A 13,050-nucleotide genomic window follows, 5' to 3' on the forward strand; every position below is an offset into this window, starting at 1 on the left:
CCACTTGAAACACGAGGGTCACTACAGTTTGGCATTAGTCTCACCTTGCTTATTCGGTAGTATTTTGTTGCCAGCTCGGTGTCCCCATTGCGTTTGGCATGCAGCGCCGCCAGTTTGTATTCTCTCTGTCTGCTCATCACTGTCCCCTTCATGCTGGAATTCATTGATTCTGAACAAAGTCAAGAGAAGAAGAGAATTTATAGATTTTCAACATAGGCAAGAAAGGCTGCACATTAGTTCTTAAAATTGTAGTGCCCCTCATTAAGTCCAAAAAAAAAATCCAGCAACAGTAGCACCAACATGCTACAGAAAGGTAGGTGTGTAACACTGTTCTGTAAATGCACTAGGGCTAAAGGGTCACAATGAACCACACAAAGATTTTTCCCCTCTGAGATTTGTGTTGTCCATTCACACCTACTAGGAACTCAGCTTAGACTTAAATTTCTCTCTAAACCTTTACAGCCTTCAGACTTTTATCCTCGCAGTCGGGGCTCGGTTTGAACCCTGGCCCAAGAACTGAGTGAACCCACTGCCCAGCCAGTTATCTACCTTGTCAGCTGTTATCAATACACAAGATTTGTAACTCCTCGTAACATTCAGGTGAAATGAACTTCAGTATCACTCCACTATGAATCACTTGATGCAATGGCTATGCAGTTAAACAATGCATTGAAGTCACAGTAGTCTAAGATATGCATCAAATGAAAGTACTTGTACATTTTCTAGGCTTCACAAGGTATTTCTTCTGCTCTGCATCCAGGAGCACTCCTGTAAGCAATCCCATGCACATCTCTCCACAAGCCCAAGGCTGTCTTTGAACATATAGGCCCAGAATTTCCTGTAAACTTGCGCCAAAACAACAGGCTACGGATGCGTAAAGCTGATTTTCAGTGCAAAAGATAGGAAACTTACGCCCATTTTTAAGCTATGCCCGAGTTTCCTTGATCTTTTGCACCGAAAATGAAACTTCTTCCCAAACCCTCCACCGCTCATTAACATAGCTCCCCCTTCCCCATGCAAAAGACCAGAGATCGCAAGTTTCCTGCATTTACACCAATTTTGAACGGGCATAAATTCACATCTAAAATTTTAGGTGCAGCAGGACGCAAAGTCATATTTCTAGTGTTTCATTGTGATTTTTTAAGCAATTTTTAAAAAATCTCACAGAAACCCACAATGTATTTTCTATATCAAATGCATTGTAATAGCATCAGAATGAGTTACATTCAAATTCGAAAAGCTTCAGTGATTGCATTTTATTATATGCGCTTTGCCTAATGTGCATAAAGGGTTGGTTTGACAGCTTCAAACTTTAATTTTCATGCATAAGAGAGAGATTTAAAGAAGGAATATGGTGCTAGTTCCACACTTCTCAGGCCCCGATTGCTTACACTGATTTCTGCTCATTTTACACATTTATGTTCTGCAGTATGCTAATGAGATTGTTAGAAAATTTCGGCTTAAAACTGCTGACGGCAAGATTCGCAATAATTTTGGCTTAACTTGTCGATTACAATGTTTGAGGAAATTCCAGGCCATAATAGTGTGGTGTAGTGTTTCCCAGGTTGAACAGAAACCCTTGTTACTGTAATTAGGCCACTGGAATTACCATGAGCCTTCTTGTATTCGCCTAATCTTCAGGCAGCAGAAGAATAATTCTTCGTCTGACCATGTGCTTTAGACGATAATCTGAGTCAAACTCAATTAGGTTTTTAAATTAAAAGTAAAATTCAACAGTAGCAGAAAGTCAATACATCCGATTTTGCCTGATGACAGAATGTTTAATTTACACCTTTTTATAATAATTAGAAGATGTGACACTTCACTAACCCATATGTTAAAAGACTTGTACTTGCATAGCACCTTTCATGACCTCAACTTCCCAAAGCACTTTACAGCCAATTAAGTATTTTTTGACATATAGTCATCGTTGTAATATAGGAAATGCGGCAGCCAATTTGCACACAGCAAGAAGGTAATGACCAGGTAATCTGTTTTAGTGATGTTGGCTGAGGAATAAATATTGGCCAGGACATCGGGGAGAACTCCCCTGCTCGTCTTCAAAATAGAGCCTTGGGATCTTTTACATCCACCTGAGAGGGCAGATGAGATATTGGTTTAACATCTAATCTGAAAGACAGCACCTCCGACAGTGCAGAACTCCCTCAGTGCTGCACTGGAGTGTCAGCTTGGATTATATGCTCAAGTCTATGGAGCGGGGCTTGAACTCTCAACCTTCTGACTCAGAGGTAAGAGTGCTTCCCACTGAGCCATGGTTGGCAGTTCAAAAAAATAACCCTCAGGAAATAGAAACTCGCTGACAGCAGGTCCCATTCTGATCCTACCTGCTCTGTTATTAGTCATTGGCATAGCTGCCTCCATTTTGACAGGCAGTGGCACTTGCACACGTGGGCTTGGTCTTTTGGCTGGTGGAGGAGGAACAACCTCAGGTGCAGACATCTTTGGTTTGGGTAGTATAGGAGGTGGTGCAGGTTGTGCTGCTGGCACAGGATCCTCTCTGGGCACAGACAGGTTGTTTAAGATAGAACCGCCTTCTGTTAAAGACATTGAGGTCCCAGAGGTGGGTGAGGCTGTTGTAGTATTACTACTTTTCCCAGAGCCCACAGGGGGCGGGATGTCCTCTTCATTAATCTTTTTCCCTTTCTTCACAGATGTAAGCATGGATTGTAAAGTCTAAAAATGAAAGATCAGAGTAAATCAATTATGGAACTGAAAATGCTACATTGCTAACCACCCAAACACTACCTGTGGACCAAAATCCATCATATCCAAATAGTCTTGAACACTACTTTCAAGATAGTGAAAGCCTAACATGCTACCAATAGTCAGAAGATTATGGGCTCAAGCCCTACTCCAGAACCTGAGGACATAACCTAAGCTGACACATCAGCGCAGTACGAAAGGAGCTTGGACTCAATTAATGTTCAGGTAGTAGTGCACCACAGAAACATATGGTGCATATCAATTCTGATTATCCAGGAAGCAGCCATGATACCTTCATTATGCATCTGTCAATGGTGCCTGCATTATTTGAAGGAGAAAAAACACTGGGTGAAAGGCTCTTAGGGTCTAACCCCAACTGGAGAACCCCTACTACTGTGCTGGCTGAGGCAGGATTAGCTTTGGATTGCTCAAGCAAAGAGCTATTACAAACACGATGGGCCAAATGGCCTCCATCTATGGTGTAAACCTCTATAGTTCTAACTCAGCATTGACCAGGGAATTAAACCTGGGACCTTCCAGGTCTGTATGGCCCAGTACTGCTTAATCAGTTCTTTAACCAGTAGATTTCTCAATTACTTTAACATTTTTTTTAACCTTAAGGCCACGTTCATATCTTCGACATTTGGAGCTCTCGCCAGATTGTTTGGCATTGTCAATTGCAGATCTGTACATGTCAATCCTCTCTACCAGAGTGCCTTCCAGTCCATCAGTGATTGCAGGCGCTGTATTGGGCTGCAATTAAAAACAAGCAGAGTCAATTACAGCTACAGATATCAAAGTGAAATGGTACCAATAACAGTTTCACCATGCAGCTAAAGTTAGTTACCAAAGTGAAGAAAATATTAGTCTACAGTTTGATTGACAGAACATTATCAAACTTGCCATGACAATAGTTACACAATTCATCAGCAGCTTCTTAGAATCATACAGCACAGGAGGCAGCCATTTGGACCATCGTGCCTGTGCCGACTCTTTCAGAATTAGTTATCTAATTCGTCCCACTCCCTGTTCTTTCCCCGTGGCCCTCCAAATTTTTTCCTTTTCAAGTATTTATCCAATTCCCTCTGAAAGTTACTATTGAATCTGCTTCCACCACAGTTTCAGGCAGTACAGTCCCAAACATAACAACTCGCTGCATAAAAATAAAATTCTCCTCATCTCTCCTCTGGTTCTTTTGCCAATTATCTTAAATCTGTGTCTTCTGGTTACTGACCCTCCCGCCAGTGAAAACAGTTTCTCCCTATTTACTCTATCAAAACACCTCTTAATTTTGTAAAAAGCTTCTTGTAGCAGATATTGAACTACTACAGTATTCTGTAGATTGGAATGTCTGGACAAAGATCCTTATTAAAAAGTTAACATGCTGTCACATCTAACGAAGGGCAGACATTAATTTTTGGGGTGCGAGGAGCAAAAGATGAGACAACAGAAACAGGCAAACTGGTTTAGTCCAGGACACAAAGTAAATTTTTTGAGCGACTTTTTTTCCTTGTGTGAATGCCATTTAAACTTTGGAGCCTCGGTCTGAATCCAGCCCATACTGATGGGATGAGTCTCCTCTCTGACTGCAGATAAAGATCCCAAGTAAAATGAGTCTGAGAGTCTTCACTTAGCTACCATCAAATTTACACAATGCTCATCAATTTAGCTATTTCTCACCAAAAGGAAAAACAGCCTGGGAAATAGAAGTCACTTGGGACAATAAGGAGAGTTCCCTCTGAAGCAATTAATGCATATTGTCCAACGGAGAGTGCACTTACTATGGCACTGGAACCAAGTAGTCCTGGATTTGAAAATCCATGATGTCTTCTCAGAGAAAGAAGTAAACATCATAGAAATTTCAGCACAAAAAAGGAGCCCGTTTGGCCCATGAGGGCCATCTGTTCCAATCGCAATTCCCCACTCTCTCCCCGTACCTTCTGATATTTTTATTCAAGTGGTCATCTAATTTCTTCTTAAATCTAGGATTGATTATTGAAGCTGCGACATTCATGGTAATCTATCCCACATCCCATTAACCAGTTCTGCAAAAAAAAAAACTTTTCTTGCCTTTCCCTTTATGGTTCTTGTACTAATCCTAAATCTATTTTATGTGTTCCACTCCCAAATATGGTAGTCTCAATTACACATGCCATTAAATAAAAGTTCCTAATCTAGGGAAGGTTTAGTCTCCTCTTAAACATCATGGCAACAACAAACTAGAGCTAAAACTTGGGGACTGGCACAGCCCATGGGTAGAATGCATCATTCTTTTTAGGAGAGGAATAAAGTAAATAAAATGCATTAATTGCAGGATCCATGTCAAAAGTGTTAACTGCAAGAAACACAAGTTCAATATTTTTTTTTAAATGATAATGGAGTTGAGACTTAACCTACCTGTGGGACTGGGTCATGAATAGGCCTACTTTCTATTAGGGATGCTGCATTCTTACTGTGTCTATCATCCTCAAGCACTTCATTCAGTTCAGCCTAGAGAAACAATAACTTAATTAAAACAGTGTCAAAATATCACATTGCTTATAATATAAACCAAATACCGACCTATAAAATCAAAAGTGTAATCAGGCTGCATTGTGTTTCATTTTACTATTAGCGGATGATGAATTTAAAGAATAGTCAAGAGTAGCGGACTGCTTGATTCATTCTTGTAGAGTTCCTTGTGTACATATTTTAACGCAGTTGTTCACCAACAGGTTAACCCAACTGCGTTAAAAAAAACACAGGAATTTTAAACTAACACATTTTTACAGCAAATACCAGTAGAAGTTAAACCCCAGAGAAAACAGGAGTTTAGAGCTTTGCTCTGGGAAATGGGTGTGTGCTGTTCTGTTGAGGTTGCAGAAAAAAGAACCGAGCATTGCTCTTTATCGAAAAACAAAGTCATGGAGCATTCCCAGGCACATAGTAATTAACTTATCTACAGCCTACAAGGTAATTAACTTATCTACAGTCTCACCAACTTCTCAACAAACCCAGTCGCATAGCTTGTTCGTTCTATGCTATATGGGAGAGAGGCAAAACCTGATTCCTTCGAAAGGTGGGAAGAGAGAGAGCGAGCACTTGCATTTATAGAGCACTTTTCATAACCACAGGGCATCCCAAAGCACTTTGCAGCCAATGAAGTACTTTTGAAGTGTAGTCACTGTTGTAATGTAGGAAAACATGGCAGCCAATTTGTGCACAGTAAGATCCCATGAGATAAATGACCAGATAATCTGTTTTAGTGATGTTGGTTGAGAGATAAAGGTTGGCCAGGACACTGGGAGAATGCCCCTGCTCTTCTTCAAAAAGTGACATGGGATCTTTTCTACCCACTCTGTTTAACATCCAAAAGAAGGCACCTCCAAAAGAGCAGCACTCCCTCCGTGCTACTCTGAAGTGTCGATCTAGATTACGTGCTCAAGTCTCTGGAGTGGGACTTGAACCTACAACCTTAACTCAGACATGAAAATTCCACCACTGAGCCAAGGCCACAAGACTGACAGCAATCTTGCTCTTGGCTGTCTGTGCATCAGTAATGCCTGGAAGAGCAACAAGCAGCTGTTTAACATTGAGATCGCGGCAAGCAGAAAAAAAAATGATGGTAGATAGAAGAAAAAAGTATACATTGAAGAAACAGGATAGCAAGCAGCTATGGAACAAATGATGGTGGGAGAGCAAACAACAGGATGGATATAATGATAGATTTGGAGATGGATTAGAAAGATTAGAAATAGCCACCAAATGTGTCTCCTTATAATGTGCAAAATTCCCATTATATTGGCACATCAGATTGTTGTGCCAATCTTGGTTCTTCCAACTTCTTCCCCCCCCAATCTCTAATGGAGCTGTATCTAGAGCTGCAGAAAGAAGTCTCTTAATTACAAACACATATTGCAACAGTTTGTTAGAGGAACTTGGCAGTAATGTGCGTGAATATGTTCAAAGCATTATCACAGTCTTATTTATATTAAAAAAAACAAAAATATTGTACTCTCTCTTAGACTTGTAAACTGCACAAGTTATTAGCTCCAAATGAAAACCAGGATGTAAAGGAGTACTTAGGCTCTTCCATGTCTCAGTGGGAAAATATTCAGTGTGATACTGAGCCATTCACACCAACAAAGTCCCAGGTTCAATCTGTGACGGTCTCTGCATGTAAATATGAAGGAGGTGCGCACTATTTAAACCACATCGAAAGCTGAATGCATGATGCCTTGACTGCATTCTGCAAGTCTTCAGCAACAACATAATGTTGTTGGAAAGCAACCATAATAGTAGGCACAGTGACCTAGTTTATTTCACATTTCAATGATGAAGGACCTGAATCCTAGACTGTGGACATTTTGTTAGTTCTCATATTAGGAATGGAATCTGGAACAAGATATCCCTATTGAAGCAGGGACTTCTCGGAAGTTTGTTTTCCATCTGTAGCCTCAGTAATAGCACTGCCTATTGGTTCAGTGTTGAGTGGTATTGGAGTTCAGGTCAGAGAACTCAATGATCCTCCTAATTACTCTCCAAGCTAGAGAAAATTGAGTGAAATCAGGGCAAGAAGTATTTTAAAGCTTTCTCAAACTATATTTACCATCAAGTCCGCGTCATCATCATCCACATCATCATCATCATCATCGTCTTCTTCATCAAGGTCCTTCATGCATAGAGCTGCCATTCTCTCAATATCTTCCAATGGGAGTGGGGCTACAAAAACAGAAGGCTCATCAGGGCTAGACTTACTTTTTTTAAATAACCTAGTGTATCATCTTCTCCATTCCTCACTCAAGAAGCATGATAGGACTATAGTGTGTTTGAATTCAATCCTTTCACTTTTGGGATCAGGATTCAACTTCAGCAAAGACTGATTGGGATGGAAACTTAACATCTCTGTTGCGTCTGATGGTTCTAACTGAAATAAGTTTGGGGTACTTTCAATCTAATCACTAGTGGGCCCAAGTGCAAGCTACACTCAATTCAGCATACGTTCTCTTCCTTTAAGACGCTCCTTAAAACCTACCTCTTTGGTCACCTGTCCTAATATCTCCTTACATGGCTCAGTGTCAAATTTTGTTTGATAACGCTCCTGTGAAGCGCCTCGAGACATTTTACTACGCTAAAGGCACTATATAAATGCAAATTGTTTTTGTTGTAAATTGGCTGCTGAGAGAAAGAAAAAATATGGGGGTGCTCATCTGAGATCTGGGGTTAAAACACACTGTTAGGGCAAAAAGAAAATTCACCCAGTCCATAGCAGACCTGATCTGAGAGCGCTAGATACTGACAATAAAAGTAGAAAAAAAATGTTTCATTCCATGTACTAACATCTCTCAGCTTATTCAGCTGAAAGATTAAGAGGGATAAAAACACACCTCTGAACGGCATTAATGCCATTCCTTGTACAAAATGCCAGGAGGTATGTTTGAGCAGTCCGGCAAGACAAAACTCACCTGTTCCATTTTACCCTCTCCTGGAGATGAGCAGTTAATTGCTATTCTAATTAGGTCAAGTCCTGCTGCATGGGGTTCAACATGGGTCGAAAACAAGAAGTAGAGAGAGGATGTACGTGGGATTATCACTTGGTTGTGAGTAATTACACAGTTTAGAGTTACTGCAATCAGCTGGTCTGGACAGCATTTTATTAAATTAATGTAAAGTTTCCTTGACCATGAATATTTGTAGTAAAGATTAACATTTAAATCTATGTAATACAGATTCCCGATTGCTCCAAACCTCATCCTGGTCATTAGGGGACCGGATGGACAGAGGAGAACAGATTTATTTTAATTTTTAAAAATGAGAAATCATGTCAACAAGCATCAGTTTTGCACACTTCCCAGGACTTTAGGAGGAATACTGGAAGAGGTGAGGGAACAGGAGGCCTGCCTATCCTATTAGTCAGGAAATAGTTTGGTAGAGCTGGAGGTCATTTAAAAATAAGAGACAGAAGATAAGTTGTAAAACGCAAGGGAAAATATTCTAAAGAAAAAAAAATCTAAATAGTGATCCAGTTAATGCAAAAACTATGGTTTTGTACAACCACACTGAACTATAACAGAGTATTCTGTATAGTTACCATATCTGAACACTGTTTACTGTCAGGGCTTCTCCTAACCAAGGTCGAGACTCTAGTCATTTGAAAGAAAAAAGATTTTAAAAAAGGATTTATATAGTGGCATTCATGTCCCAAAGTGCTTCACAGCCAATGAAGTATTTTGAAGTATGGTCACTGATGTAATGAGAGAATCGCAGCAGCCGATTTGTGCACAGCAAGGTCCCACAAACAGTAATGAGAAAAATGACCAGATAATCTGTTTTTGGCAGAGTTGGTTGAGGAATAAATGTTGGTCAAGACACTGGGAGAACTCCCTGCTCTTCTTCAAATAAGGTCACGGGCTGACAAGTGATAAGTAAATTTGCGCCACATAAGTGCCAGGTAATGACCATCCTGAAAAAGAGAAAGCCCAGCTATCCTCCCCTGAACATCAACTGCACCACCATTACCTAGTTCCTCCATAATCACCATCTTTTTGGGAGGGGGGTGGGCACCATTGGCCAGAAACACAACTGGTTAGAAGAGCAGGGCAGAGGCTAGATACTGAGGAGCAGTTCACCTCCTAACTGCTCAAAGTCTCTCCACCATCTGCAAGGCACAAATCAGGAATGTGACAGAATACTTATCACCTTCCTGGGTGGGGGCAGCTGCAACAACACCCAGATCAGAGCAGTTTATTCGGCCGGTACCTCTCGACTCAATATGCAACACTCCATCACTGGCACATAGTGGCAGCAGTCTGTACTATCTACAAGATGTACCCCCAAAATTCAGCAAGTTAGTTAGAAGCACATGCCTCCTTTGCAACTCCCATCATTGAAAGAGCAGCAATATCATGGGAACACCATCACCTTCAAATCACACATCATCCTGATTTGGACCTATATCACTGTTCCGTCACTGGCACTGGGTCAATATCCTTCAAATCCAGTGAGAGCACTATTGCTACAAGGATTGCAGCAATTCAAGGAGAAGGCCCACCACTACCTTCTCAGAGTAACTAGGAATGGGCTATAAATGTGACCGTACCTGCGTCACCCATTCATTGTATGTGAAGCTTTTTAAAAATGCTTCAGTGATAAGGTGCTATATAAATGCAGGTCTTTCTTTTCTGATGTCAGATGAAACACTATATTGTTCATTAAATAGGAAACGAGGCCTGAAACATAAGGAGCTTGCGGCAATTTGGGTTAAGGGTTTTAAACTCTTCCAAGTTTCTAGTTACGAAAAGGTAGCACAAAGCTTGCAAGTGGTTAAAGAAAAAGAATTTGGGTCCTTAAACAATTTTTACATCTTTTCAATGCCATTTAGTTTAAGGCCCAAATTTATTTTATCTATAACTCCTTTCGGGCTCTGTGCTGCCTTTTTAGTCCCAGTCTAACTTTTGTTTCTGTGCCTCTAAACTCATGCTTGTTACTGTTCTCAAACTGATTGGGACTCCTCTCAAGTCAGGTCTCAGTCGCATCCTCTCAAGGCAGGTCCCAGCCTTTCATTCCATCTGTCTTTTTACAGAGCCAAGTAATGGTTTCTCACTGAGCAAAAAGAAACTGGAGATCAGTACTAACCACGTTTAAAAACTGCTCCCCCACCCCCATGACAGGTCTCGATGAATGCATGTCCCTCACTGCGACAACGATAGGAAATGTGCCCTAATCTTTAATACAGTTTCACATTCAGAAGCTTGGGGTTGGTGGGGCGGGGCGGATATATTACATACCTTTTCCTTTTGGCTTTCCTCTGGTAGCTGGCTTTTCTCCAGTAATTTCTGCCAGTTCTGCTTCCAAATCAGCATCATTTGCACCGTCGCTCACATCCATCGTCATACCGTCCGGTGAGAAGTCGACCAGCAGCCCAAGCTGTGAAAACATATACTTGCTATGAACTTAGCATTCATAAAAGCAGGGAAGAGAAAGGGACGAATAAAAAGGTAACACTTTTGAATGTGCTATCTGTTTCTCATGCGAAATTCTATTCATTACCTCAAAGTCGTTCCACCATTAGCGATAAACCCGTACAAACACAGGAAAAGACCATCATCCATATATATGGCACAACCACACACATCACTTACCCACCCCTTAACCACACAAAAAAAAACTTGTGGCCAATTTCAGAAAATTCCTTTTCAACTCTTTAAAAGGTACTTAACATGGATTGATATATCCCCCACTACTTCACCCCAGCGCTACAGAGTTCAAGATACTCTGTTCAGACACAACCCAAATGCTGATGTGGAAAGCTAAATACGCAGATTTTTAATTTTTTTTTTAAAAAAAGATAGTTTTAACTGTGCCTTCCCAAATGCTGCCAGTCTTCCTGGGGCCAGTAAACCTGCTGTAAAGGTGTCAACACAGCCCTTACAGGCAGTGATGGCATGAATTAATGCCACGATACCATCACATATGTGTGCAGTGATTCCCAGTTGTTGCATCAGGACGTTTGTTTCTACTGATTCAATGCACAGGCATCATTACGAGCGTGGCCAACTTGTCACGATCAGTGCGTGCATGCACGGAATAGTGAGCCCACTGCACGGATCGTTCAAAAGAAGATGGCTTGTACTGTCGAAGTAAATGTAAGCTAGCAGCGCACTTAGTCCCCTCTCCCACAACCCAGGTCTCAGTGTAACCACAGTAAGAGGAGAAAACTCAATGGCTGTATTGTTGCATATTTTTTAAATGGACATAATTGAAATTTCAACCGCCAAGCATCACACTTTATTGAAGTCCCAATGACAACACTGGAAATAAAACTTGATATCATCCATGTCGTGCGGTATTTCAGTTCAAGCTACAGGACACAATCGCTGTAAATTACTGTCGGTCCTGACCACCACTGGCACAGAAAAAGGGAATTCTTGAAACAGAATAAACACATTCACCTAGATGAATTTCCCCTGTACATATTATGTGCATCAAAAATGGAATAAATCTCAGGGTTGGAATGATGCTGATAAAGCAGACATAGGCTCACTCTCATGGTTTATGAAGCCATCTTAATCTCTTAATATAAACAGACATTTGTCATACTGATCAATGGATTGAAGCTACACTATATTAACATGATATCACTGTCATTGCATGGGTCATGGATCACATTAGAATAGCATCACAGTGTGTAGAACCTGTAGTCAGTTTAATTCTACCCCACTTCCCCATCCAGGATTGAACGTATTACTGTCATTAACAAATAGTGTCAGACAACCAGTTTATCACCGTGCATTAACACAAGCTCAGTGTTGGCATGAAGCAGTTTCCACTTCACACGGCACTGAAACTTGTGTAATGTATGCCAGGTGTTAAGCTCTGAAGTACCTTTGAAGTGAAGCCCAGTGAGACTCCCTCCTCCAGAGTGTCTCACTCTGCATTGCTATGGTGTTGAATTGAGCGCCAACTCTTGGACTCAGGCTGCATTTACAATATGTCTGCAACACTGGTGCGAAGAAAAATCACTACATTGCACCAATGCAACATTGTACTGTGACTGCACCATTAATTGCTACCAATCATTTTCATATTTCTGTCAAAAAGAAAAAAAAGCTTGTTTTTATGTAGCACCTTATTATGTCCTCACAACAGCCCAAAACATTTCACAATCAAAATTAACAATAAAAATACAACAGGACATCAATGATAAATACTGACCATTGATAAATCAAAACATTAAAATGAAATTAAATACTATTTAGGCTGCAGTAACAATATCAACAGCACAAGCTGAATTCTACTTTTGGTTAAGTCCACAAAAACGTCATAATACATTAAACTATTTCTAACTGATCGTTAAATCACAAGGGATATTTGAGTTTCTGGCCTCTAAGGAAGCTCAACTGTTGAATCAATCAATCAATACAAGGGGAGAAAACCACACAGGAGTAAGCAAGCCCATGTCCCACCACTCTGTGGCAGTGTTGTCACTACATTTGCTGGAAGAGGCAAGGAATCATATTTAAGTCAATACCTTTTAGTGTTGTGAGATAAACGTCCTAGGGAATACTTTTAATTCATCATCGCCTGTTGCGCCCACCATCATTGACAGATCAGTAACCACTAGAACTACACCCCACCTGATGGTGGGAGCAAATTAAGGCGGCGAGTTAAAAGAAGAAAACGCTCTAAGTGCTTTCTCCAGACACAATCTAAGATTGGAAAGGCAGAATATAAAAACTGTACAAAAACAGGAAAACCACCTGTCTTTTCTCTCCGGGATGCTGACCTACTGCGTGCTTCTATTTTTTTGTTCTGTTTTTGGTTCAAATTTGCAGCACTTGTGTTTTT

General features: G+C 40.7%; 1 protein-coding gene across 3 annotated transcripts in view; it reads right to left on the reverse strand.

Moving 5' to 3' along the window:
- cc2d1a (coiled-coil and C2 domain containing 1A) overlaps positions 1-13,050 on the reverse strand; it is a 109,754-nt gene that overhangs the window by 96,089 nt on the left and 615 nt on the right. For all 3 annotated transcript variants that reach the window (XM_067973120.1, XM_067973118.1, XM_067973119.1), the window contains exons 2-7: positions 10,491-10,629; positions 7,313-7,425; positions 5,122-5,214; positions 3,340-3,477; positions 2,346-2,694; positions 45-169 (exon numbers count right to left, since the gene is read on the reverse strand). In XM_067973120.1, coding sequence (XP_067829221.1) covers positions 45-169; positions 2,346-2,694; positions 3,340-3,477; positions 5,122-5,214; positions 7,313-7,425; positions 10,491-10,596 — 924 coding nt within the window. In that variant the 5' untranslated portion in view covers positions 10,597-10,629. The remainder of the gene's footprint in view (positions 1-44; positions 170-2,345; positions 2,695-3,339; positions 3,478-5,121; positions 5,215-7,312; positions 7,426-10,490; positions 10,630-13,050) is intronic.

Source organism: Heptranchias perlo, chromosome 37 (genome assembly GCF_035084215.1).
Source record: "Heptranchias perlo isolate sHepPer1 chromosome 37, sHepPer1.hap1, whole genome shotgun sequence".
NCBI classification, from domain to species: Eukaryota; Metazoa; Chordata; class Chondrichthyes; order Hexanchiformes; family Hexanchidae; genus Heptranchias; species Heptranchias perlo.